The 12,046-nt window shown below is 37.8% G+C and overlaps 1 protein-coding gene across 3 annotated transcripts in view; it reads left to right on the top strand.

The window, feature by feature from the left end:
* Positions 1-11,804, top strand: part of LOC143740254 (MSL complex subunit 3-like) — a 272,665-nt gene extending 260,861 nt beyond the window's left edge. For all 3 annotated transcript variants that reach the window (XM_077232341.1, XM_077232344.1, XM_077232347.1), the window contains one exon: positions 10,975-11,804. In XM_077232341.1, the coding sequence (XP_077088456.1) occupies positions 10,975-11,074 (100 nt within the window). In that variant the 3' untranslated portion in view covers positions 11,075-11,804. The remainder of the gene's footprint in view (positions 1-10,974) is intronic.
* The last annotated feature ends 242 nt before the right edge of the window (positions 11,805-12,046 follow it).

Raw genomic sequence — 12,046 nt, 5'->3', positions numbered from 1 at the left:
AGTAAGTTGGCTTTCACAAGCCAACTTAATAAGTTTAAATAGGATTTAAGTAAGTTGGCTCTCACAAGCCAACTTAATAAGTATGGAGAAGAACACTAGTGATGCCTTGCCTTTGGCAAACACCACTAATAATAATAAGTATGCAAGAGAACACTAGTGATGCCTTGCCTTTGGCAAGCACCACTAATAAGTATGCAAGAGAACACTAGTGATGCCTTGCCTTTGGCAAGCACCACTAGTAAGTATGACGGATAACAATAGTGATGCCTTGCCTTTGGCAAGCACCACTAATAAGTATGCACAATAAAAATAGTGATGCCTTGCCTTTGGCAAGCACCACTAATTACAATTTTAACAATATTTCAAGTGTATTTCTTTGTAAAAAGTATACATTTTATCATACGTATTAAAAAAGGTAAGGATTCATTAGTTTGAATATTGGAACAAACACTATAATAACATCTTAGTTGATAATTCAATATACCTACTTTATTTTTGACAAAACATCATACTATAGTACAGGGGTTTTCAAACTTTTTGTGAGTGTGGACCACTATTTGTAATCAAGAATTTTCACGGACCACCTCATAATACACAAAATAAAATATATCTACACACAGTCCTTCCTGAATTAATCCGCACCTCTAAATAGGCTTACTAACATTAAAACTATAACTGGTCATCACATCAGTACAACAGCTTGTTAAAAGAAAGTAAACTTTACACAACGGCTGCCACAAATTTAATTTATTTATTTACTCAAGCGCCCGAGGGCATAATCAGGTTCATTTCAGGGATGCAAACATGTATGGTCAAAAAAGAGAGAGGTAATCGAAGCCCTCGCCCTGCGGCAAATATCCAGATACTTGCATTCCCGCCAACCCCTGCCACCCCTATAGGCACATATAGTAAAATGAAATTCAAATAAAGTTTTAACAAAAAAGGTTTTACAAAAGATAAACCTCACATATTTCAGCCTTTAAATCATTTTTCACAAAAAAAAAGTTTTATAAAAAGATAAACCTCACTTATTTCAGCCTTTAAATCATTTTTATAAAAAGAATGAGTCAAAAAAAGATAAATTACTTGACATTTACATCGATGCACATTAGCTTATCTTTTATTATTAGCTAATAGTAAAATTCGGTCCGATTTTCCCGTGCCGTCTGTCATTGCTATGCGCGCTCTCCACAACTTAGTTGTGCTTAGTAGCTAATAGATTTCCACCACCGAAAAACGCTTGCTGTAGCTCTGCTACAAGATTTATTTACGGAGAAGAGAAAAACACCCTTAGTGTTTTGGTGCACGTGCATTCTTGCATTCTTCATTGACTGAGCTTTCAATGTTTACGGAAAGGATGAAGCTGATTTGTTTGTTTTTGTCACATAAACTGCGGTGCGTTTGCTGCATTATGAAAAGTTGAGGTGTTTTCATCTCGCTGCGCCTAAACAAATGAGTGCGTCACTTCAGTTATGAGCACACTTGCCGCGCACCTACATGAAATAATGAACTTGAGAGCGCAAAAGACACGATATGTGAACGGCCCCTTGACAAGCTACCTCCAATCGTGCAACGTGTTGGAGACCCCAGTAAAAGATACGCAGCAAGAAGAAACACTAGCGTTTCACGCTTGCGCGCATACTGCTGTTTTGGCGTGCAGTATTCGGATTTGCTTATTTCCTATTTACTTGTTTGGTGGAGGCAATCCAGAATTACTGTTGGTGAAATTATAATCAGACAAATATTTTATATAATGGCAAAATATTTGCCTCTGCCGCTATCCTCTTCAGAGAACCTGTTGCTATCCACCGATCCATGTTGTGGTTCTAACGGCACTGAACTTGAACGTCACGGCCGAGCACCACTAGCCTATTTTAGTAATCACACAATAACCTGACAATTTAATTTAAATTTTATATCAATATAGGCATACATATTCTTTTTACTTTTTATGTTTTTTTATGGGGATTCCTGGTAAAATGAAGGTAAAAAATATTATTTTATATTTTAATTTGCCTTTCCACGGACCACCTGCAGTACCCTCACGGACCACTAGTGGTCCGCGGACCACAGTTTGGGAACCACTGCTATAGTATATTTAACTATAAGGAAAAGATTGGTGAACAAAAGCGTACCTATTTAATGTGACAGTAGACTTTTTTTACAGTCAAAACTTTATAATCTATCCAAAACTAATCACAAAATCTTGTCTAAACATTCATATTTAGTCTGTAACATATTTTGTATGATATATTAGCATATACATGTGAATTTGCAGTTTGTTGCTTATACAGACATTTTATTTCAACATATTTCAGTCTATTTCCTCACAGCGTATGGATACGCTATCTAATAACCCTGGAAAATGTACCAGAAGTGCTGGTAATTTCATTTCGCGGAGCAATGGATCCAGCTGATGTAGTAAGTAATTTATTCTTAAGTGCTTTGTTCTAATCGCGATATTGAATAGTGTCTGACTGTAAACCGCAAAAAGACTGTTTAAATATGAATTGCGTGTCTGTGTGTAGGCTATGATGGATGATGAATGATGAATGAACGGCACAGGCGCGCGCGCTTTGTTTACTACAGTCATACAGCGCGTGTCTGTGCCGTTCATTCACTCTCGCACCTACATTAGTAAGCGTTATGTTTACATGAACACATCCAAACTATATTTCTATAGCCTACTAAGATGAGTAAAAATAGACTGAAATATGTTGAAATAAAATGTCTGTATAAGCAACAAACTGCAAATTCACATGTATATGCTAATATATCATACACAATATGTTACAAATATTGTAACAAAGACTAAATATGAATGTTTAGACAAGATTTTGTGATTAGTTTTGGATAGATTATAAAGTTTTGACTGTAAAAAAAGACTACTGTCACATTAAATAGGTACGCTTTTGTTCACCAATTTCTGCTCATAGTTAAATATACTATAGTATGATGTTTTGTCAAAAATAAAGTAGGTATATTGAATTATCAACTAAGATGTTATTATAGTGTTTGTTCCAATATTCAAACTAATGAATCCTTACCTTTTTTAATACGTATGATAAAATGTATACTTTTTACAAAGAAATACACTTGAAATATTTTTAAAATTGTAATTGTTGTTGTAATTGTAACCTATTTGTAATTGGTTACAATTTCTAAATGTAAAATATGTATATATAGATAATTGTTTTAGTCCTTGCTTTCTTTGGGACCCAGTGACACACCTGTGTGAAAGGGCTAATTAATATGCAGCTCATTATGTATGTGGCACATTATCCGGCCTTTGTCTACTCGGGTGTGAACGCCTCCACGCATATTTCCTTTCCAAACAAAAGGTGTCTTATAAAATTTAAATCAATGTGTTGTTTTGTGTAAATGATTAGGCAGGATGATTTTCAGATCATTTTGAAGCAAAAATTCTAGGCAACAACACCCATTAGTCAAAAGTCTTGTGAACACATATTTAGTATGTGTTTTGTGGCCTTATTTCAGACACTTTAAGTTTTAGTTTTTTCAATAACCACGCATAAACATTATTCTCTAAAAAATACAAACATGTACATACATGTTGCTCACATTTTACTGTAGCCCCGTTTGTGCTATATGGAGTGAATTTACACCTTTGCCATTAACATGTTTATAAATAACTGAAAAAAGCACAAATGTCAGAGCATCTCAGAACACCTCAAGGACCCCAAAAACCCCTTAGACCTCAGAGGGTTAAAATGTTCGTATTTTCCAAATGTTAGTTGGTACGCAAGAAATCTACACCTGCTCCCAGCCACGCGTAAATAGTGCGCTTAACACCCGAACGTTTTGCTCATTAATAAGGCTGCATTTTAATTCACCTTAAGCGGGTACATATTTACACAGCATTTTGAAAAAATATTATATATAGTAATTACATACGGTTTTTCTTATTATGAGAGCCAGTAATAGCATCTGCGATGGTGGTCCTTCTCCAGTTTTAATACGATTTTTCGGAAGTTAACTAATTCGTTTTTTGCTCTCAAGCTTAATGTCAAACCATTTTCTTCTCACTTCTGGGAATGTTCGATTAACAGATGAAACTCCATTGACTGCATCTGTAATATGCTGCCAAGTGCCAAGCTTCCTTTTTTTTTAGGACCCGATACGCCACTATGTACGTTTGTAAATAAAATGTGGCGTTTTGAATGAACTTCTGATAATAAAACTTCAATTTCTGCATCTGAGAATTTTTTCTTTTTCATTCGCATTCATGTCATAATATGATGCCCATATATAGTTGTCAGTCGGATTTAATGGGCGGGATTTATGGTAATTGAGAATGAACGTGCACGCGCATCCCATTTACGACTGATTGGAATTCATTAACACACACACATTTCACTATCACATCTGACGTGTACAAAGTATTTGTGAATCAGGAGAAGAGTTTTCGGGAAGGTCTCTTTACGCGCAAATCGCTCGCATATTGACTCGTATATTTACAAATGTTTCATGAATGAGACCCAATGTGTTTTATAATCCAGCTGGTGGGCGTTGGCATGTTTGAATGGCTTGCCTTAGATCATTTGCGTTTGAATACGGCGCGCTCTCCGTGGGCGTGGCACATTAACGCGTAATTAGGTATAATGAGCTGGAAAGAAAAAGACTGACATCTCTCTCTTTTCATACAGATTACATAAACTGAGAATATTTGTTTTTTATATAAATTAATTCATTTAAAAGAAGAGAGTTCAAGCTTCATTGTGGAAAAACACTTGTGCCTTTATGACAAGTATTCGCGGAATTACAGTTAATTTTCGGACTCGTTTCAGAATGGACTTAACTGACAGAGAAGGCAGAACGCGCATCATGTTTGTTTTTCTTTATCTGGCGAAAAGCACAACACTTTGTTTTTATTGTGAGTATCCACAAAAAAATAGACATTTATCAGGATCTAATGATGTACAACACTTAATATGTAAGATCAAAATCAACAGAGTATTTTGAGTTTCTTTTGCACTGATAAGAAAAAAAACGAGACGGGCGCGATAGTCGACCTGAGAGGGTTAAACGTGATTTATCATTTACACTTTATATTGTTACATTAAGCACAAACACTTCAAAAGAATTATATTTGAAGCTAGACGACTTAGTAATTTTGAAAATATTACTATAAATTACAGCAACACCTCCCCCTTTGCCTTTCAGACGAGGTTCATGTAATGAGGTACACGTTCGCGAGGTATTACAGTAATCTTGCGGGGTGCACTCATTTAAAGTAATGTAATCGTTTGGTTTTAGCCAGGTTTCTGTCATACACAGCACATCTAGGTTATAGTCTGTAATCATATCCTAATATCATTTCCATTTACATCATTAACAATAAGTGCTTTTGAAGTAAGGGATTGAATATTCAGCAACCCAAGCTTTATCGTTTGTTCATTTGTATTATTGCTGTTTTTTATTTGTTGAACATCAATCATCATTTTTACCCTTAGATGGGTTTGGAAGTTTTTTTGTATTTTCTAATTCGGGGAACAGACACAGTCTCTATATGACAATATCTAGGTGAAAGAGCCTCTATGTGATGGGATTTATCTGACCCCAGTGACATGAGACAGCTAGCAGACGGTCGGTTTAGCCGGTTTGTCTGCTTCCTGACCTGAGCCCCAAACTGTCATGTTTGAGGTCTAAGACTATGTGCCATATTACTAGAGAGAAGAGCCGCACCATCCCAGGAGGGATGAATACCATCTCTTTTGAACAGGTCAGGTTTTTAGTCTAGATTTAAGCTGACAGAGCATATCTGCTTCCCGGACAATGTTAGGAAGACTGTTCCAAAGTTTAGGTGCTAAATGGGAAAAGGATCTACTGCCAGCAGTCAATTTTGATATTCTAGGCATTATCAACTGGCCGGAATTTTGAGATTGCAATAGACGTGAAGGACTTTAATGCGTTAAGAGCTCAATCAAGTACCGGGGAGCTAAACCATTTAATGCTTTGTAAGTAATCAGCAATATTTAAAAATATATACAATGTTTAATAGGGAGCCAATGCAGTGTTGACCGAACAGGGCTAATATGGTCATACTTCCTGGTTCTGGTTCAACACTGCCTAAAGTCAAGCATGGTGGTGACTCGGGGATTCTCTGAGGCTGCTTTGCATCCTCTGGCACTGGAAACCTGCAGCATGTGGGAGGCAAGATGGATTCATTGAAGTATCAGGAAATCCTAGGAGAAAACATCATGCCATTAGTGAGGAAGCTAAAGTTTGGGCATCATTGGAACTTCCAACAGGACAGAGATCCCAAACATACCTCAGAATCCACCAAGGCTTGGTTGCAGATGTCGTCATGTAAGATTCTACAGTGGCCATTAGTCACCTGACTTGAATCCCTTAGAGAATCATCCCTGGCGGGATTTGAAGGCGGGTCCAGCACACAAACCCGAGAATATTACTGAACTGGAGGCCATTGCTCATGAGGAATGGGCTAAGATTCCTCAGAAACACTGCTGGTGTCTGGGTTTACATCTCGTTTGCAGCAGGTCATAACAGCAGAAGGGTGTTTTACTAAGTACTAAAGATCCTTGCCATGAAGGGGGTGGAATAATTTTGAGAATTCACTTAAAAGTTGCATTTTCAGTTGAATTTGGGGAAACCACTTGAAACATTTGTGGTGTTGAGCTATTTCAATTACTTTTGTTTGATTTGTTCATTGCAAACAGCTGAAAGTCTGTAAATTTTGCCAATAAACCTGATTTGCATTGGGGGTATCTCAAATAACCATTTGTTACAACTGAGGTATGCAGAAGAGCATCTCTTGAAGCACTATAGCACTACACTCAAATGGCCCCCACAGTCACCAGATCTTAATCCAATAGAGAATCTTTGGGATGTGGTGGAATGGGTGATTCGCATCATGGATGTGCTGCTGACAAATCTGCAGCAACTACTTGATGCCAATTTACAGGTGCTGATCATATAATTAGAATATCATCAAAAAGTTGATTTATTTCAGTAATTCCATTCAAAAAGTGAAATTTGGATATTATATTCATTCATTACACACAGACAAATATATTTAAAGTGCTCATTCCTTTTAATTTTGATGATTTATAATTGACAACTAATGAAAACCCCAAAATCAGTATCTCAGAAAATTTGAATATTGTGAAAAGGTTCAATATTGAAGACACCTGGTGCCACACTCTAATCAGCTAATTAACTAAAAACACCTGCAAAGGCCTTTAAATGGTCTCTCAGTCTAGTTCTATAGGCTACACAATCATTGGGAAGACTGCTGACTTGAAAGCTATCCAAAAGACGACCATTGACATCTTGCACAAGGAGGGCAAGACACAAAAGGTAAATTGCTAAAGAGGCTGGCTGTTCACAGAGCTATATGTCCAAGCACATTAATAGAGAGGCGAAGGGAAGGAAAAGATGTGGTAGAAAAAAGTGTACTAGCAATAGGGATAACCGCACCCTGGAGAGGATTGTGAAACAAAACCCATTGAAAAATGTGAGGGAGATTCACAAAGAGTGGACTGCAGCTGCAGTCAGTGCTTCAAGAACCACCACGCACAGACGTATGCAAGACATGGGTTTCAGCTGTCGCATTCCTTGTGTCAAGCCACTTTTGTGTCAGAAGCGTCTCACCTGGGCTAAAGACAAAAAGGACTGCTGAGTGGTCCAAAGTTATGTTCTCTGATGAAAGTAAATTTTGCTTTTCTTTTGGATATCAAGGTCCCAGAGTCTGGAGAAAGAGAGGAGAGGCACAGAATTCACGTTGCTTGAAGTCCAGTGTAAAGTTTCCACAGTCAGTGATGGTTTGGGGTGCCATGTCATCTGCTGGTGTTGGTCCACTGTGTTTTCTGAGGTCCAAGGTCAACGCAGCCGTCTACCAGGAAGTTTTAGAGCACTTCATGCTTCCTGCTGCTGACCAACTTTATGGAGATGCAATTTCATTTTCCAAAAGGACTTGGCACCTGCACACAGTGGTTTAAGGACCATGGTACGAGTACCTGGTTTAAGGACCATGGTATCCCTGTTCTTAATTGGCCAGCAAACTCGCCTGACCTTAACCCTATAGAAAATCGATGGGGTATTGTGAAGAGGAAGATGCGATACGCCAGACTATCAGAGCAACCTGGCCTCTCATAACACCTGAGCAGTGCCAAGGACTGATCGACTCCATGCCACGCCACATTGCTGCAGTAATTCAGGGAAAAAGGAGCCCCAACTAAGTATTGAGGGCTGTACATGCTCATACTTTTCATGTTCATACTTTTCCGTTGGCCAACATTCCTAAAAATCCTTTTTTTCTATTGGTCTTAAGTAATATTCTAATTTACGGAGAATACTGAATTTGGGATTTTCATTAGTTGTCAGTTTTAATCATCACAATTGAATGAAATAAACATTTGAAATATGTGACCCGTCACAGAAACCAGGGACACAAGTCGGCAGCACAACTTTCGAGCAAAATGAGAAAGAAGAGGTTTTTTTCAAAATTGGTGAATTTCAATTTTTGGCAGAATCTGTTAATTGAAATCACGAAGAAGCCTCTCCATGTTTGAGATAGCAGTATTGGTATATTTAAAAGCTTACATTTTGAGGTTGAAATCGGCTTGTTTTCGGAGATTCTAGCATGCAGTAGGGGCGTGGCGTGTCATTGTCTGTGTGTATTTCCATACTGAATAACCCGGCGCTTTTGCCCCCGCCCTCCAAGTGAACCGCATGGCTACTTATTATGCTGTGCTCTGGCCGGCTCTATCTGATATCAAAATTCAATGAAAATGGATACCGCAAAGATTGTCGCAGACGAGCCGAACCGTCTGGCAGTTACACCGAAAATGTTTTCGCCGCACTTCGTGGGCTCGGGAAATTGAACCGGAGGTATGGGCGCGGCGCGCACGCCCTCAGTGCTTGAATACGGCGGCTCGGCTCGCTGACAGCGGTGGCTGGCTGTTTCATATGTGACATCCCGATTGCTTTGAATGGGGAACGTTTTGTGAACAGGGAACAGAGTTAATGGACTGGCAACAATCTCCATAGAACATGAACTGGCACAGAGAATCGAAATAGAGGATGCAGTTAAGACCTTTGCTGCAATGAAGGCCTGCCGTGCGTGTTTCTGAAATGTAAGTTAAGCTTCATTTGCTCTTTAGTCGTTATTTAAGATGCTGAACCTTCTGATGATATAATGTGCTTGCGGACATTTCATTTGTGTGTGTATACGCACATAAGAAAGTGGTGTAAAGAGATTTGCAACAGTAATTTGAGGAGATGAAATGTGATTATTTGGAAAATTCCTGTCATGACTGCTTAAAGAAAAATGCCAGCAGGCATTTGCCTCCTGCATAAACTTTAATATTGTTGACATTTTGGGCACATGAGCGTTGAGCACTATTTGCGTTATATGTAGGCCTATGGCTTATTGGTCTTTCTGTGTTGTTGCTGGTTTTGCGTTATATGTATATGGCATATTGGTCTTTGTGTGTTGTGGCTGGTTTTGCGTTATATGTAAATGGCATATTGGTTTTTGTGTGTTGTTAATGGTTTTGCGTTATATGCAGGCTATATGGCATATTGGTCTTTGTGTGTTGTTGCTGGTACTTTGCAAATAGAGGGGCAGCACAATTGTTTTTCGCCTAGTGCGGCAGAAGTGCACTCATTCGAAGTGCAAAAAAGCTGTAAAGCACAGGGGGGAGCTTTACAGGGGGTATGGCTTATCTAAATGAGATGTAAATGAGCCCTATTGTCACCACCAGCAGCAGAGACAGGTGAGAACTGCACAATCTTTAGAGGTCGTTTTCTCATCTTTGAGGTTTTTTAAGTGCCTACTTTAAAATGGCCACAACTTCTCCAAATATTATCAGATTTCCACATGTTACACATCGTTGGAAAGCTTGGAGATTACACTTTCAGAATCTATGAATAACTCAAAATGCCCCAGAACCGACTTGTGTCCCTAGTTTCCGTGACCGGTCACATATATCAGTCTGTGTGTAATGAATAAATATAATATCCAAATTTCACTTTTTAAATGGAATTACTGAAATCAACTTTTTGATGATATTCTAATTATATGACCAGCACCTGTATAATCTCTGAGGAATGTTTTCCAGTACCTTGTTGAATCTATGCCACAAAGAATGAAGGCATTTTCACGCGCCTTGCATGGGGGCTTGTGCTCTTCATCACAGATGTAGTGATTTTACTTTTGCCCCACCCAGGAATGCTAATTATGTAGCGATTGGTACTCACATCACCGCTAAAGTTGTGATTTTTGGATTAACCCTAACCCTTAAGGTGTGGTTTTGAGTACATCAGATGAGCCCCGCTGCCTTAGTTTGAGGCACCAGTCAAAGTCTTTTACCTCGGCCATATGAGAACACTCCAAACAGGGGGCAATTCAATAACATGTATTTATTAACAAAATATAAACAAGAATAACTAACACAACATACTAAATTAATAACATGAATGACAAGGGAATAAAGTGGATAAGATACGATTTATATAAGTTTATATAAGATAAGATAAGTTTATTTGTTATTAAATATCATAAGCTATATTACCTCTAATGTAAATTAGATAATCATATACTGCTAATATGCAACAAATTTCTCTGGAAAGAGTTTTGGTAAAGTGATGCCAAAAAGCCTTGAACATGAAGATCTGTGGGATACTGATCTCCTGGAGTACCAAAGGGTCATCAAATCTGGAACACACAGATGATACCCTGAAGTTAGGTCCTTAATAATCTGGAACTCTCAAATGAAGGAAACTTGAAGTAAAGGTTTGCTCTCCTCTCCTCTCTGAGACCCAGAACGTTGTTGATCTGTTACAGTCTCACCCTTGCAGGCTGGGAGAATGTCATTAATGTGTCTTAATTTTCACCTGACCACTAGTTATTTTCTTCTCAGCTTTAAACTGTTATTTAGTAGTAGTAGGGGTACTATTGAGTTTACATATTTTGCTTCCTTTTTTCAGGTTTTTGGCAGAGTTTCATGAGGACTTCTTTCCAGAGTCTGCATATGTGTCTGCAACTGAAGCTCATTACAGCATGAAGCAACCACGCTCAGTCTTCTAAAAATCCCTTGGGGAGAGAGTTTCTTCTGTACTGTGCTCCCCTGAACTTCTGGTCCACCCCTGATACTGAATGTTGAGCCTTTTATTTTTCTACTTGCAAATCATAACAATTTCCTTGGAGTGTTTCCTCTGATCCATTTTTACCTGTTCAGTTGATGTATGGCAAAGCTTTCTTGACAATCTTCAATCTTCAATCTCTCTCTCTCTCTCTCTCTCTCTCTCTCTCTCTCTCTCTCTCTCTCTCTCTCTCTCTCTCTCTCTCTCATAAAGCATTTTGAGTTCAGTCAGACAAAAATGACAAAACATTTTCTTGTTTCATAGATTTTAATGTTACATGAAGCCACTATTCAATAGCACCTATTCTATATGCTATATCAAGAGCACCTCTTGTGCTCTTTTTCATCCAGAACTGAACAATTTGCTATTTTGTATAAGTCTTCCTTATTTTGCTGCAGCTGTTTTCTATGTTGTGCGTTTACCTCTCTTCCCTCTGAATGTGCTTAAACAAGCAACTTTACAAAAGCAACATAAGATGTTAATTACATTTTTCCATTTTTGCCACACAGGATTGTTGTAGTAACGTTGTTATAAATGATAATTCTTTGAATTATGAACTTGAATGACAACAATGCAATTATCAGTGATCACACTCAAAATTATATATATTTTCTTTATGTAAATTAATCTGTATAAAGTTCTTATTAAAAGTTTTCATCTATTTTGTGTGAAAATAGGCTCGGTTTAAACTATATAGAGTTTTTATTTTATTTGTTATGATTAAGTTCTTTATTCCCATGTTTTCCTCTTTCTGTGTATTTGTTTTCCATGTGCCTTATCTATCAATGTCACTTGGTGGTGCTTAATTTCTTAGTTTATTAACCAATACATTAATCAAACATTTGTTTACAAAAGACCTCTAAACTAGTCATTGTTGTAAGAAAAATACTGCTTTGTTGCCGATTTCACTGGCGTT

This window comes from Siphateles boraxobius, unplaced genomic scaffold, assembly GCF_051911475.1.
Source record: "Siphateles boraxobius isolate OS27281-9 unplaced genomic scaffold, OSU_SipBor_1 17, whole genome shotgun sequence".
NCBI classification, from domain to species: Eukaryota; Metazoa; Chordata; class Actinopteri; order Cypriniformes; family Leuciscidae; genus Siphateles; species Siphateles boraxobius.
This window is presented reverse-complemented; position numbering and strand designations above follow the sequence as displayed.